The following is a 15,412-nucleotide window of genomic DNA, read 5'->3' on the forward strand; positions in this document are numbered from 1 at the left end:
AATTCAGTGTACGTGAACTCTTGTTCAACTAAAGACCTGTCACAGCGGATCAGCTGGAAAACATGACTTTGTATCTACTTCTGAGATGCTTCTCTTTCAGAAGGTTTGAAATTTTTTTCTCCAAATTACACTTTGCTCTATAAGCGCTAATACATTTTAAGTATACATTTAAGTAACATACATGAAGGGATGAAGATCGTATTTGACCTCCACATTGTGAAACACTTATCCCTCCAAAAATGAACCCACACATAGTAAACATTTTGGACTGCTCAGCTTTTCATTTTAAGAGCAATGCAGTAACAGGAGTTTCTTGTAGAGAAGATTCATTTCAGATTATTTCAGACATGTATGCCTCAGCTGGTCACCCTATTTTACATCTTCCTAGCCTACCTCAGGCAACTTATTTTAGCATCAGACAGATTACCAACTCCTGATGCTTTTTTCCCCTCCACCAAATGTAAGAGTCTGTGGCAAACAGTTCACACTGAGGTATTTAACTTCTACACACCTGCGTCAGGGCAGATGAATCCTACCACAGTGACATTTTCTATTTTCATGTTTTTCACACGAGTAGCAGACTGGTCAGATATATCTAGGGTATACATTAAAAACGACAGATATTTTCAGACAGCAGACTCATATCAGGCTGTCTCATAACTTCTCCCGCTTTCTAAAAATAAAACTAACACCAAGTATTTCTTCCCTTTGACATGAAACCCAAGACTATTTATATTTCTCCATGCCTTTGGGAAATGCCTCCATCTCTTTATTTTTCATTTTCTCTTAGAATGCTCTTTTCTGGCATACGCCTTGTTCTTTTTCTCCAAAATAAATCAGTCTTTTTTTTTTTTCCCCATCAAAACTGGAAAAGGACGAGTAAATACTCAGACATTTACTGAGAGCAATCACTATCGTATCCGTTATGCTCGGTCTTGCTTAATTTTTCCATAGCCTTACAGACGGACTTTTTCACCTCCTATTTCTCCACGGCTTCAGCACCAGCACCTCCACGGGACTGAGCTTTCCAATCCCCCGCCCCAGGACTCCCACCGACGCTCCCCCAAGGGACGGGATTTGCCCCCCGTCCTCCACTGGCTAGCAGCTGAGCTGCTCCAACTCTCGCCAGCATTAAAAGCAGCCTGCCTGCTCCCAACGCTCAGGGTGGAAAGGGGCTGGGGTGCACACCCCTCATCTCTCCCACCCTAGCTGTTGTCCTGCCTCCTCTCCTGGTCCTGGCACTAGCTGTAATCCCCTGCTGGAAGTCCCCTCCTGACCTACTGCCTGCCCTACATTGCAGGTCTTGTCACTGCTGCAAGAGCTTCTCCTCCTTGTCTCTATCATATACATTTGCGCATTTGTGCACCCATCGTGTAACCTCAGGCCTGCCTCACTCATCTGTCCCTCTCCACTTTCAAAATTCATGGTCACCAGTTTGTACCCCCGTAAAACTAGTGTCAAACTAGCATCTTTCTACAGGGTCACCTGCAAACACCGCAAAGAAAAAAACCCGAATAAACATATCCCCAAACAAAACCTAAAGGACCTACTAATAGGGTTGGAGGGACCTGCTGAAAGCAAGCTGTTACCCCTGCTATCACTGCCTACCACTTCATCACTTTTCATAAACACACTGAGCTCCACCTTGCGTTGCTGGCTTCTCTCCTTCGCTACTCCTCCTCTCTTGATGGCCAGAAATGTCATTCTCATTTCCAGCATATTATGATTTAATGTGTAAGTAAGTAAGTGCTTCGTTTTTCTCACTAACTGTGGACCTCTCCTTAATTCACGGGTGAAGAAGGATTTTTATCTTATTGCTTCTCCATTAATCCAATGCATCCTCAAGACATTTCTCTACTTTGCTCACCAATAAGGTGACCTCTGATTTGTATATAAAGGGTGAGATGTCTAGGCCACAGATGATCTCCTTGGTTGCCTGCCCATACAGTAACTAATACAGGGGGTCTCAGGTGTTTGTTTCCTGAGGGGTGGAGGTCCTATTTGCTTGGCTTTCTCACAGCCCATCCCTGAGATGGTAATTCTGGTGCCCTGCTCCATCCTCTCTTTTCTTCCCTAAATCTGAGCGTGCCCAGTTCTGCCTGTCCCATATGTTGATAATACGCCTCTGGAAATGGCTGAGGGTCAGATGTCCATGCTGAAGTGGACACATCTGCTAGCACATTTTCATTCCATCAGGCACAAGCTGTTGGCCATCAGGGTGTCATAAAGCTGACAAAGACCTTGTCTGAATCCAGCTTTTCATGATGATCTAAAGAAAAGATCAACGCAACTACGGGTTCCCAAAGGGCTCACGGGTTCAACAGCATCATTCTTCTCATTTAATATTCACGAGGTCCCGAAAGAGAGTCCAAAGCCACTTGCACTGCCAACTCCTTCGCATGCCTATGAGCTTCAATAGGTATTTACTCAAGTAATAATGTATAATATTTAAGTTCAACTTAATAGGTATTTACTCACTCCAAAGAAACAGGACTAGTTGTTTTAAAAATGAAAGCAATCTGGCTTTATTTATTCTTCTTTAAAGTAATAAATAATGCAGTACTAAAAATTGATCATAACATACTCTAATATATTCTACCAAAATCTATTTTTAACTAATCGCACAGGCAGCAGACGGACTACATCAAAATGAGAAAACCACTGCTGTAGTATTCTAGGAGCGCCTGTGCAGTGACTGTTTCGAATAGCCACTCAATTCTACCTTTCAGCAGGTCTGAGCTACTGCAGTCACCTGTGTTTTTCACTTCCTACTTCCAGGTCATTTTCCTTCTCTTCTTGAATTTTAGAAACTGCCAGAATAGGCTTATGCAGAAGAACTGAGAGCACAAAGGAGTGAAAGGCCAAGCACAAGTTGTGCATTACCTGTGGGAGTGCCCGTATTCCTCTTGTAGGGGTGCTACTTCTCCAAACCTGCATTTTCTTAGGTGTCCTCACCTAGCATTTTTTTTTCTTTTAAAAAAACCTGCTTTATATTTTCCTCTTATACCTCATGCATGCCCAAATCATGCAAGATGAGGCTGCATTACACATATGGCATCCCTTTTAGGCGAAGGCTGCCACTGCACGCAGAGCACGGCTAGCATTTCTGCAGATTCCCCAGCAGTAACCACCGCTCTGAAACCCCTCCTCTCCCAAAACCTGGTGCTCCAGTTCAGACTCCCTTCCAAGCAAGAGATGGTCCACTGCAACATCCAGAACTTAAACACAGAAAGGTACCAAATTTATGTTCATCAACGCTACTCATGAGGCCCCACACTTATAACATTTGTGTCAGTTTTATAAAACTCACTATTACTTACAACTTCTCTGAGGAAATCTTAATGCTCCTGACTTTTGACTGCTTACCGCTGCCTTAATTTTCTTCTTATCTGAATACTCTCACATAAACAGACATACATGCTATTGTGTGTCACTGCAGATAATACTGCGCCAAAAATGAAGTCAGTCAAAGTTAACAAATCTCTGCCTCAAGCTGAAAGTCACGACAGGTACAACAAACAAATACATAAATAGATGTTTCCACTGCGGTTACGTGGGCAGCCTCTTGCACACTCAAAGCCAAAGACTGATGTTTCTGGTGGACAATAAATCATACACTGAGATAAAAACATGATATTTATTTAATTCAAGGGAAAATAGTTGGAGCAGCTAGAGATGTCCAGATGCAATTATTTCAAAGAACAGAATCCCAAACAAGTACATCTGGAGCTCTGCACTGCATTCTGTTGTTAAAATTTCATGATGGAAAAAAACAGGCTCACATGAGCTGTGTGTACATGCTAAGCACAATGAAACAAACTCATTTTTCCCAAATGCCTACAAAATGAGTTGACCTCAGAAAAATTTTCCCATGTTTAAATAATAAATATATGCCCCAAAGACTTTTACTCAACTTGTCCAAGTATCATTTGTTGAATAATTGAAAGCAAGAGCACAAAAGCAAGTTATCATATCAAACATAAATACATTTTTTTAAATGGAAATGACATGAAAGCTAAAACAGTCTATAACAGGAAAGGGAAGTATGTCTTGATTTTTATTATATAAAAGAGATGTGTTTGCCTGTGCTTACTGCTCATGTTATATGATACTGCCATCTAGCAGGCTCTCAGAGGAAGTCAGGTTTCAGTCCTCTACAGGGGCAGGGGTGTGTGAGGGGGGAATTTCTAAAAAAAAAAAACAAAACAAACCGAAACAGAGATTTTCTGTTTCTTCCCACTGGCTTCTTGTATATGAGCATGTGATCTAAAACTCCATATGCAAGCCTGCCAGAAGTCTTAATCATCTACAAAGAAACAACACTCTATCTTAAGAGACCAAAAAATGTTATTAAAAGTAAAACAAAGACTTGGTTAAAGTTTGCATGAGACTTAAAACAGAGTTCCCTTAAATTTTCCAGGGTAATCTTTTGGTTTTGCTTCTTTGCTGCCTTACAGTTTAAGAAAACAAAGTTTTGCCACGTATTTTGTAACGTCAGTTGTTTCAAGGCAATTCAAAAGGTCTTCTCTTGACACTGCTTGAGATTTGTTGTAGGCTTTAAGATTGGAAACTCTCACTTCTTGAGTCTGCAAACTGTTAATTCTGAAAGTTACAGCTACTTACATGTAACTCGGTGTCTTCGCACAAGGTAACTTGATTGAACTGAGGCTTGTGATTCTTGGGTGTCTAGCATGAAAGAGGCAGCAAGCAGTTTACATTTGCCTTTCCTACCGTGACAAGCTATTGCTATTCAAATACCTTCTCTAGAGAAATGACTCTTCACGATCAAGGATTATTGAGGTTCATTTTTCCAGCCTGGTGCAGACACAAGGCAAGAAGTTCAATCCTGCAGCCCAAATGCCAAGGCTTGCCAGTACCTCTACGTGGAGCAGCATGGCACCACACATGGGCTAGCTAGATCCCCAACACTGTTCTGTCCAGGGCTTGCTCCCTGCAAGCATCCCCTCTGATAATGTGTCTGCGAAAGGAACCTATTCTTCTAGCTCCTTTGTTGGACTTTTCATTCGAATTGCCTTTTCTGTCATTAGAACAGAATTTTCTATAGGAGTATTTAATGTGGGACTTTATGGAATTTTTAGACCAACACTTTCAGCCAAAAAAAAGACAAAAATTGTTTAGATACCTATTATTCACAGCAGAAGTGCTTTCTTACCTGTTCCCCCACTCCTTTAGAAACTGCAATTAAAGCTTTTCAAATCACTAACAAGGATTTTGCCTAGGCTCTTATTTGTAATGTTGTTGTATACTGGCACTAAAGATGTAAATAACATTTGTTTCCCCTTCCCACCTTCCTTCTCAAAAGCTTACCTTCAACCAACAAAAAAGGCTGTTTCCTACTACCTTCCAGATTTTTCAATTCATTTTCCCAGTATATTGCTACTCTTCTCCCCGTTTACAAGTTCAGTGGGTTTCCACAAGGAGGAAAGGGAACGTGAGAAAAAAGCCTTGTCACGCCTCAGCAGCACCGATGACAGCCCTCTGCCCTGCCAGAAGGCTTCCCGGGGTTAGATGGGTAGACTGCGGAGGAAGCCCTTTTTGGGGACACCAGGGAATATTTGCAAGCGGGAGCAACTGGTGCTTCTGCTTTATGCAGAAGAAGAAAATAGGATGAGTAGGTGCCACATGACATTTTGGTCTAAGAGGAATCCTCCTCCTCCGGGAGCGGTGGCTGCCTTTGCGGGCACCTTGGCAAGGAGCGGTGCTCTGTTGCTGCACGTCCCGGCTCCCCTCCCTCCTGAGGGAGCTGCCACGCACAGCGTCTCAAATCCCCACTAAACATTTGGCATGTTTGTATTTTACGCTATCTTAACTACTTTTTTAATTCTGGGGCAAATATTTTAATTGTTCTTTTGTTTGTGGTACTCAAATGTACCATAACTATTTTTATTTCCACTTCATTGTATTTTTACAGATTTTGACAAAACTGAAGGCTACTGAATGATTTCATAATTAATATCTGCATAATTGCCACCTAATTTAGTGTGAACACTGATGCATAATTTAAAACAGCTGTGCTTGATAATCACAAGCCTTAGCATGAGCCAGCCTGATGATCTTCTATTTCTTTTCAGACACGGCCTACGAGTATTCCATTTTTCTACTGGATCTGCCTGTTAATTTTTTCGTCTTGGTTAAAGGTCATATAACCAGTAGAATAATGTTGTCACTAATAACGCCTTTAAGCAGCATCTCTGTAATGCTGTTTTTATACTGTCAGTCTTTGGCCCATTTTCATTGCTATAGAAAATAAAGCCATGTACTGTTCTGTACTGAAGTGAAGTGAGCAAGACTATTTTCTTTAAAAGAATTTGGAATTTGGTAATTGTCCTGTAATAACCAAGAACTAAGGAAGCACCCACTGAGCCTGAGGACACAGATTAAGACACAGAAATGCTGCTGCCTAATCTCCCGTCGCAGTCAATGGGGTGATACAACCTAGTTGGTGCGCCAGCGGAGCCTGCAGATCACTTTGTGTGATCACCCACTGGAGGCTCAGGTCATTTGCTCACCAGGCTTTTACTGCCATTTGGGCTAAGGTCTCCTGCCTGTTGTCCAGATGTCAGTTCACAAGCGTGCAGATTTGTCTGTAGGTCCTGAATTGCATCTGCCAAGCTTGTCAAAATGTCTTGGATAACCTAGACATCCAAGGTTATCTTAGGACAATCTTAAACATCAGTAGACACATGTTTAGGCAACTGAACCAAGCCCTGCGTGACTTTTGAAGGGTGACCCAGACTCTTCTCCAGACTTCATCTGACTGTGCTGATAACCTTCACAGTCTACAATGGGCACTTAAACTTCTAGCTTGCATGTAGACACCCATACTCAGACATCAACACTTAGGTGTCTTAATTTCGGGCTGAGTCCTAACCTTTTAATCTTTGTAGGACTCACCAATGCATATATGTAAATGAAGCAATAGTAAGCCTTTCTACTTAGAAATTTAAAGCCCCCCAAAACAGGTGTTGGCATTATTCAAAATTGAAATTCAGTCCCAGAATTCAGAATAACAGCTCTGTCAAATAATGTTAGGATAGATCATCCTCTGTGACATCTTATGGCTACCTGTAAGTGAAGCTGAGCAGGTAACAGTTTCCTTGCTTGCTCGAGTACTGCTAGTCCACTAGCTACAGGAGTAATGATTAAAAGCTTTGTTAAAGATCTCTGAAGTATGTATTTACACACAATTACTGTATTAATAATTTAAATAAGATGTTTTACATACCTCTGCCTACACGCATGCACTAGAGGGAGCTAGGACCAAACCCTCTGTCTACATGCCTTAACGCTGCTTCTCACCATCATTTCAGACTTTTTGGAACCTTGCTGGTTCCATCCTCCAAGAAAACGTTGTCAGCATCCCCAGACAACAACTGAACGCAAGTTCATTAAGGATCTAACGCTGAAGCGAGGTTAAGCAGCTGTGGCTTCCAGCCCCACTCTGGTGGGAACGGCTGGAGCAGTTGTGAAGCGGGGAAGGGGAAAAGGGGAAGGACCTCTCACCTCTGACTGGCCATGCTCCCACACTCCTCACGTACCTTCAGAAGTCCACCTGCCTTTCACTGGAAATCCCAAGCTGAAGTCCCCCTCCATCCCCTCTCGTCACAGCCTGGCAGCTAGAGTAAGCGGGGACACCCCCTCCCAAGGTGTCTACACTCAGTGAAAGGCAACACCACCAGCTCCTGTATCAACTGAGTCAGTTTTTAATCAGGATTTGTAAAACAGGGTTTGCTAAAACACTTTTGCTCCATCCTGTTTTCATTGCACTGAGCCAAAGCGATTCTCCTCCCCTCTGAAGTACACTACAAGAAAATTATTTTGGTTTTAAAACCTAACTTCCATAAGTCAGGAAAAGCAAGAGACTTCCAATTTTCCATATATTCTTAACTGGTGTCACCCGGCACGGTATAGCATTACACAAAATCTTCTCACATGCCTCATGCCATACACTGAACACACAACGCGTAGAGTTGCTAGCCAAGCACGACCAACTGTGTGTGTGTCAATGCAGGCACATTTTGAGCTGTTACTCATGTTATTTTCAGAAAGAAAGGACATACAGAAGACATGAGACATCGTTAATCTTTTTTCAAAATACAAGCTGACAGCACATACTAAATAATTTACTGGACCCAACAGAGTTGTTAGGTTTTTTAGCCATCAGCTGAGACTCCATAACTTTTGGGATACTGACTTCTCCTTCCACAGGTGCTTCAAGGATACTGGGATTATCACACTCAACCCAAGGAAGTCCAGCAATCTTTCCCCAGGCTAGAATACTAAGCCAAATTATATTGAGCTAAATGATTAAGCCCTTCTACAACTTTCTTTTTATGCCTGGCATTGTGAGGAGAAGCTGTGGGAGCTGAAATGGGATGGGCTGAAGGCTGCAGATTGATTTAAAAAGTGCGGTAGAGACACTGGAAAGAGGAAACCGTATCCCATGGATAGGTAAAGCAGTGTGGCACAGACCACGAAAGGAAATTTTATCTAGATGGGAATAAAAAAGTCCTTTTCTGAAATACACAGGACCGTTTAAATCCATACAAGAGGACACAAACAAAGGACGTTATGACCATGAACAAGGTCTTAACCCAAGTTAATTACCTGCTCCTCCTGTGTTTCTTGGGCTAAAGAAATACTGACAGTTAGGACCACAGAGTTACTATGGGGCCTTTCCCAGTGTTGTAGCTTTGTGTCCAACTCTTAGGAGGTTGTAAATAAACAGCAAACTTGGAGATTTGCCTCTTACAAAGAAGCAATTACTACTACTTTCCCTACTTTCAAATACCCAGTTTTTTGCAGTAGCTTTTAAAGACTTGCAATGACTAAAACAAAGACAGGAGTGAGAAGAAAAAGACGGCGATGGCACACGCTACAGAAGCCAACAAGAAAAGCTGCGGGGGTGGGACTCATCTCCTTCATGTGCAGTGGTGCAGAGCTTTGGTTACGCACCTACGCTCCTTCCACAGGCAAGAGAAAGAGGCAGGACCCTCCAGGGCAATCTACCTTGCCCTAACATGGACTTCTAGAAAAGCAGATGAACTGGATGCCGAACTTCCAAATGGCTGAAGTTAAACAAGTGGAAACCCATCCCCGTGTTAAACCATCCTGTAATTTCAGCATAGAGTTATATGTATACACACACACAAATATATGCAACTAAATTGATACAGACAGACACTTTTTACAACTCCTGTTAAACTTAAAATGCTCTAATCCTCCAATGCAAACAAAACCTGCACTGGGAAAGGAGGGGCTTTGCCTGCTATCCTGCTAGATGAGAAAGAGAATTAAGGCACACCTCCGTTTTCCCAGTGGCACTAGTTACTCGTGTGAAAGTATTCCCATTAACTAAAAAAAAAAAAAAAAAAAGACTGCTTACTGGTCCTTTTGTAGGTGTACAGGTATTTATTCTACTTCAGCCACAGTCGGCGCCTCTGGCGCTCAGGACCGTGGGTGGTGGAGCTGCCCTGGCTGCACTCCTGTGCTGCAGAGGGGCCCCAGCTGACCCCCTCCCCAAACCACCCCATTTTCTCATAGTCCCTTGGCATCTTCAAGTCCCTCTGTCACCACTTTGGGATCACAAAACTACACTGGATACCACCAAATAATTTTCTGCTGCAGGCACTGTTCTGGGAAGGACAGTGAAATGCACCATTTGCCTGCTGCACTTTCCTCCTTGTCCCAAATATTTTTTCATTAAAACAAGATAGCTCTCAGAAAAGAACACACAAAAACGACAACCCTCTTTTGATGAAAACGCTAGAAGCACAAACACCACAATGTTGGCAAATGAGCCTTTCAAAAAAAAAAAAAAAAAAGAGAAAACAAACTGGCTTGTGTTTCTTTAAGAAAGTAGGGTGTATTTCAGAGGTAGTATATTTTTCCTAAATTATTATAAATAAACTCTTGAGGCAACTTCTGTTTTGCCATGGGATACTTGAATAGTTTTGGGACCAAAAGTAAAAAAAACAATAGATCTGCTGGTATAACATTATTAAGCAAAACATTTTCACTGATTTCTTTGTAATTCCTTGGCAGGTGGAGGGGAATGAATCAACGGGCGAGCGTTTCTACTAGGTCTGCAACAGCTTGTCGGTCTGGCCAGGAGCAACACAAGGAAAGGTGATGGGGACATAGCCCTTCGCTTTCGCTTGGTAGCAAATCTGCTTGCTTCCTCCTCAGTTTGACCTCTCAAAACCCGAGGGAAAACAGCTCTCAGGTAGAAGTGCCTGAGCGTGGTCCCGAAGCAACAGAAAAGCCAGAGCGACCCAACTGCTGTGCAAACCCCTCTCCTGGCAGATGCTGGGTGCATTGGGGTGGGAATTTCTATAGCCCCAACAGAGGAGTTAAAGCTACATGCTCAGAGCTGCAACAGATACATCTTGCCTGGGAATCAGGTCCTACAGGAGGAGGGGGAAACCCTACCAAAATGAAAACTGCCATTAACATAACAAACCGCAGAAGAAAAGGAGAAAGTATCATCTTTCCCAGCCTGCCTCTGCCAATAACCCTAGGGGTTCCTCAGGGAAATATAATTCCCAGGTTAAAGATACACTTTCAAACATAAAGCAGGCATAGCCGTAAATATCTCGAGTGCTGTTTTGATCACTAGCATTTACAGAAAACATTCAATTTTGTTTCCCTCTAGTTTTTTTTTCAACTACCTTGTCTCGCTTGTGATTTTAGACAGCTTCCATGCTTACAAATTAGTCACTTCCACACACTGCATGGAGAAGGCTACATTAACACACCTGAACCGTTTGAAACTTGAGATGATCTTCCTTTTGAACTTAGGAGTTAATAATAGACTTTTGTAAGTAGTCCAGTACTACGGTGATTCTAACTCCAGCTGGGTTAATTACACAGTAATTAGGTACAAACATCGCAACACAAAACACAGCTACATCATTATTTGCAACAAATGTTAACTCTAAATAAGTGCAACCTGTCCCACAAACACGTGCTATAAACGACTTAAAAATAAAAGTAAAATTTGATGGGGTAAACACAGGAAAAAAAAAAAATTCTCCGGGAGAATTTTTTTTGTTAAAAAAAAAATTAAAATAAAAATCTCAGCACTCATTTAGAGTTCGGGATCTTGTGAAAGAAAGCTTTAAAAGGAGCAAACCTGATTTGCTGTGGCTGTTGCGGCGAAGGGAACACTTGTTGCAGGAGTTGTTGCTGCAGAGACAGTGGCGGCCGTAGCGTTGTGCATCATGGGTACTTTCAGGAGGGGAACCATGGAAGCAATGAACAGGAGGGTGCAGCATTATGGTAAGAGAAGTGGTATTTTTGGCATGGTGAATATCAAGAGCAGCAAGCCATCGTCATGGGTTAAACCGGCAGATGGCATGCAATCACAGTGCAAAGCGAGAAAGCGTGGCGGAGAAATAAAAAAAAGGGAAAATAGCTTATTACAAGTACAATTAAAGGAAGGTTGTCAACACAATCGGCGATTCCCAGAAAAAAGAGCAAGGACCATTGAAAACGTGGGCGTTATCTCTAAGACCAGGATTACTTGTGCAAACGAGGTCTCTACCAAAATAGCCCGTTACCCACTTGTTACATGGGCAATTTGTTTTCCTCCAGTATCAATATAAAGCACTCCAAAATAAAATTCTACTAAAAAAAAATACAGTGGTTTGTACTGGGAAGGAAACTGATAAATGTGTATCTTAATTTTTCAACACAATTAAAAAATGAATTATTTTCATGTATCTTCATTTTGAAGTAAGCCAGATACTCACTGTCTTCCTTTATAATCCAATTTATGCATTTTTTTCTACAAGCACTGCGTAACTGTTAGACTTTATCAAAGTTAAATTACCATCTGCTTTGAGGCAAAAATCAGGAGAAGGATGATAATAATTTTCCTCATTTAAATACTACTTTGTTTGATCTAAAAAAGCAAGGTCGATTTTGTGAAAGTTGCTGCTTTTGCTCATTTTAAGAATGAATTTTAATCAGCCTCTTCATGGGAGAATTATTAACTTGATGTTTTAAAGGCTTGGTATTTTAACTGCTTATCTGAGTAGTCCCACCAAGAAAAAAAAAAAAAATCACTGGGAAAGGGCTACAGAATAGAAAAAAGGTTACTTTTCTGTCTTAGAGGCTGTTGCACTGGACTTCCATTTTGCATGCCCAAAATGTTAATTCCGAGCTGCAAACATATTTCACGGAGGAGCGAGATTCAGATCATGGGTTTCAACAGAACCTCTGTGGATCAAAGTAGGCATTTCTGGGAAACGCTGATAAAACTTTCTAACACACAGCAAAAAGGAGAAATAGGCACACCACTATGAAACTTTAAAACACTGATGAAATTTGCTGGCTTTTTCCAGTATTTTATGATTTTATAGTACTAGACAATATAAAATATAAAGAGAAATAAAACTTTGAAAACTGAAAAGCAGACTGGAATTCATGGTATTATGCTTTTGCAGTGTAGTTGTTATAGCAGGTGATATCACATCTAAACTACGCCTTTCATCTACAAATCTAAACACTCTGCAAAGTCAACCAGAAGGACAAGCGAACCTTTAATTCTAGTCATTGTCTAAATCTTGCCTAGGATTTTTGAAACAAGTGAATATACATCATATACAGTATAAAAAGAGATCAATAAAGAAATTTGGAACCTACCAATACTGGTAGCGGGTGTCATGCACAAAACTGACCCTGTGTGTCATGCAATGATAGGTGAAAAAAGTGGATAAAGGGAAGAAACAGGTTAGCCATTTAGAGTTAACATTCAAAGTGAGATTCAAGCATAACCACAGAGAAGTTAGTTAGTTAAATGAAACTGTAAGGTCATTCATAGTTTTGCTTTAACACAAAAAAAGGTCATTATGTTCTTACTAAACTCCTACCTGAGTATACTGTGTGACTTCTGGCATGTTTCTGTGTATATACAAGATACTTAATAAACTTTTTTATTTAGTACTTTTATACTTTCACTTAGTGCTTTTGCAGCAACAGGTTTTTGTTTATTGGAACATCTTTGGTTAAATAGCACATTATTTGGGAATTTTAGAACTCATTGCATAATTCAGACAGCTCAATGTTGCACAGATCAACATTCACTGACTTTTTGATGTGCAGCAGAGAAAGAAGTTAAAATAGAATTAGCCGATATTGTTCTGTGGGGGCTTTGCCAAATTTAATGTACATGTTCTTAACACAACACCTGAGGTTGAGAGGTGCTTCTGACCAAAGAAAACAATCCTGGGACAATTCCTCAAGCTAAACACCTCAAAGTGTGTAATGTTCCAGCAAAAGGCTCTCAGTGCACTTCAAAGATGCTCTGGAAGGACTGCTCACCTGTCATGCAGTTTAGGTTTGGTGTCTAGTCCACCTTTAACCCTTCTGGGAAGACCGAATGAAAAAAAAAGAATAGAATATTTTCAGCACAGCACGTATAGCAAGCTCGTGAAGGTGAGCAGGTTAAGGAGACTAGTCCCAGGTACAGCATATTTGATACGAAGTCAAACATGCTTCCTGTATTCTTGCTTAATTACTACAGCAGCCCCTTATCGGACCATCATGGTAGCAGTGAAACTATGAATGACCTTACCCAAGAACAGTCCCCGGAGAATTCCTCCTCTAGAGGCTATAGAAACACTAACAAACAGCAATGGGAAGAGAGAAAAGATCTGTTGTTTTTAAGATCATTCACCAAACAATAAGGAGAAGGTGACAAAGCAATCAAACTGATGTAAAACAAAGTGCAGAACTTTGGAGGTAAGCCATGCTAAGTCAAGCCCCACACTTTTTATTAGGGGAGCAAGTGGTTAAGAAAGCAGAGAAGTTATATAAAACAATGAAGTTTTATATATATTCCAGCAGCAAAACTTGTCTTAAAATTAAACTTAACACACACACACAAGGAACACATTTGAAAATTATACCAGTTCAGAAAATATCACATAATCATTTAAAATCCAACAGATAATGTCATGCATTGCTCCTTAGACCTGGGTGGCATGACAGTCCTTACACTCAACAAATCCAACCTTCCCAGGAAATGAGGGAATGTCAGATGTAGCATCTTTAATGAAAAGCTCAAGACACCCACTCATATAGAGAGGGTTCCCCTTTCCTAACCCCCTCCCATACCCCACTCCTCTCTCTAATATCCTTTCTAGGCGCTGATGGTGTGCACAAAGAGCAGGAGGTTCAGCACCATGAGAAAGGTTTTCCACCCTGGGCCTGGGCTCCATCTGCTGTCTTATCCCTCTGTTTCTTCTTTTTTCATGCACTTGTTTTGGGGCTTGCCAACAACCTGGCCCTTAAGGTTTGGTTCCAAGATCCACCCTTCCTACCATCAGAAATTTGTAAGATAAAACTATAATTACAACCATTAGTTGGAAAGAGGGATGGACGATAAAAAGCACAAAGAATGAGCTACTTAAAGAAGCATGAGCACTCCAAAAGTCTGGAAAATACCCAAATGCTATTTCACTGAAAAAGGTTTAAACTACTGTATTTTCCATAGTTAATTTAAAATCCTTGGCAATTACAAATAATAGCGGTAAGCCCTGAAAGGGAGTGCTTAAGAGAAGGAATAATGCATATCATACTGCAAATTCTCAGGGTTACGATGTAAAATAAATTTGTGGAAATCTCTGTACGTTTGTAAGCACAGGGCAGTCTTCCATTCATGTCCAAATAGGCAGTCTCACAATTTATTTATTTTTTTCAAACACTCCCATAAATGTCAGTATGTTTTCTGCCAGAGATATTCTGGTGCACCAATGTGCTAAAAATACGGCATGTTATAACTTACTATTATAAATACAGGGGCAGGCTCCAAGGTTGTTACTCAGGCCTTATAGCAAAATTCCATGAAGTCAAAGCCATCTGTGTTTGTTTTTATCTTTAAAAACATATGGGAATGCTGATAGATCGGGAAATCATCGTGTGTTGCGTTTTATTCCTTGTTTAACAGACATTATTTCTATAAACTAAACCAACATCGCTGAAATGTCAAGTGCATTTGCAAACACATCGTTTTAAATGATTCTGGAAGTTCACGCTCCATAACATTCTGATACTAAAATATGTAATTTGTTAATTACAAATGAAATCACAGAATTCATTAGGCAGGGTATCAACCTTTGGGAAGTTTGGAGTGGGGGTGACTGACATAATTTAGAGGGTTATGTTGTTATTGTTTACATGAGTACCTAGCACATTCTTTCTTTCGCAGTGTTACAGAGAAGCCCTGCCACCGGCCACGGTGCAGTTCAAGCCAGCTCTGAATGCTCTGATTTTTACAGGGTTCCGAGCACTGAAATGCAAATTATGTTCACTCGTCTTCAGATCACCCCTATGAAGAATTATAACCCCAGCTATTAGCTGCAAATGCTAGGAAAAGTTCTGGTGG

General features: G+C 41.0%; 1 protein-coding gene across 7 annotated transcripts in view; it reads right to left on the reverse strand.

Annotated features, from left to right (window-relative positions):
- The window catches only part of MBNL2 (muscleblind like splicing regulator 2), a 109,654-nt gene that overhangs the window by 4,742 nt on the left and 89,500 nt on the right, over nucleotides 1-15,412 (reverse strand). For 2 of the 7 annotated variants that reach the window (XM_072849967.1, XM_072849965.1), the window contains one exon: nucleotides 11,156-11,250. The exons of the other annotated variants lie outside the window; for them this stretch is intronic. In XM_072849967.1, the coding sequence (XP_072706068.1) occupies nucleotides 11,156-11,250 (95 nt within the window). The remainder of the gene's footprint in view (nucleotides 1-11,155; nucleotides 11,251-15,412) is intronic. 7 annotated transcript variants of the gene reach the window in all.

The sequence above is a fragment of the Ciconia boyciana genome, chromosome 1 (assembly GCF_034638445.1).
Source record: "Ciconia boyciana chromosome 1, ASM3463844v1, whole genome shotgun sequence".
NCBI classification, from domain to species: domain Eukaryota; kingdom Metazoa; phylum Chordata; class Aves; order Ciconiiformes; family Ciconiidae; genus Ciconia; species Ciconia boyciana.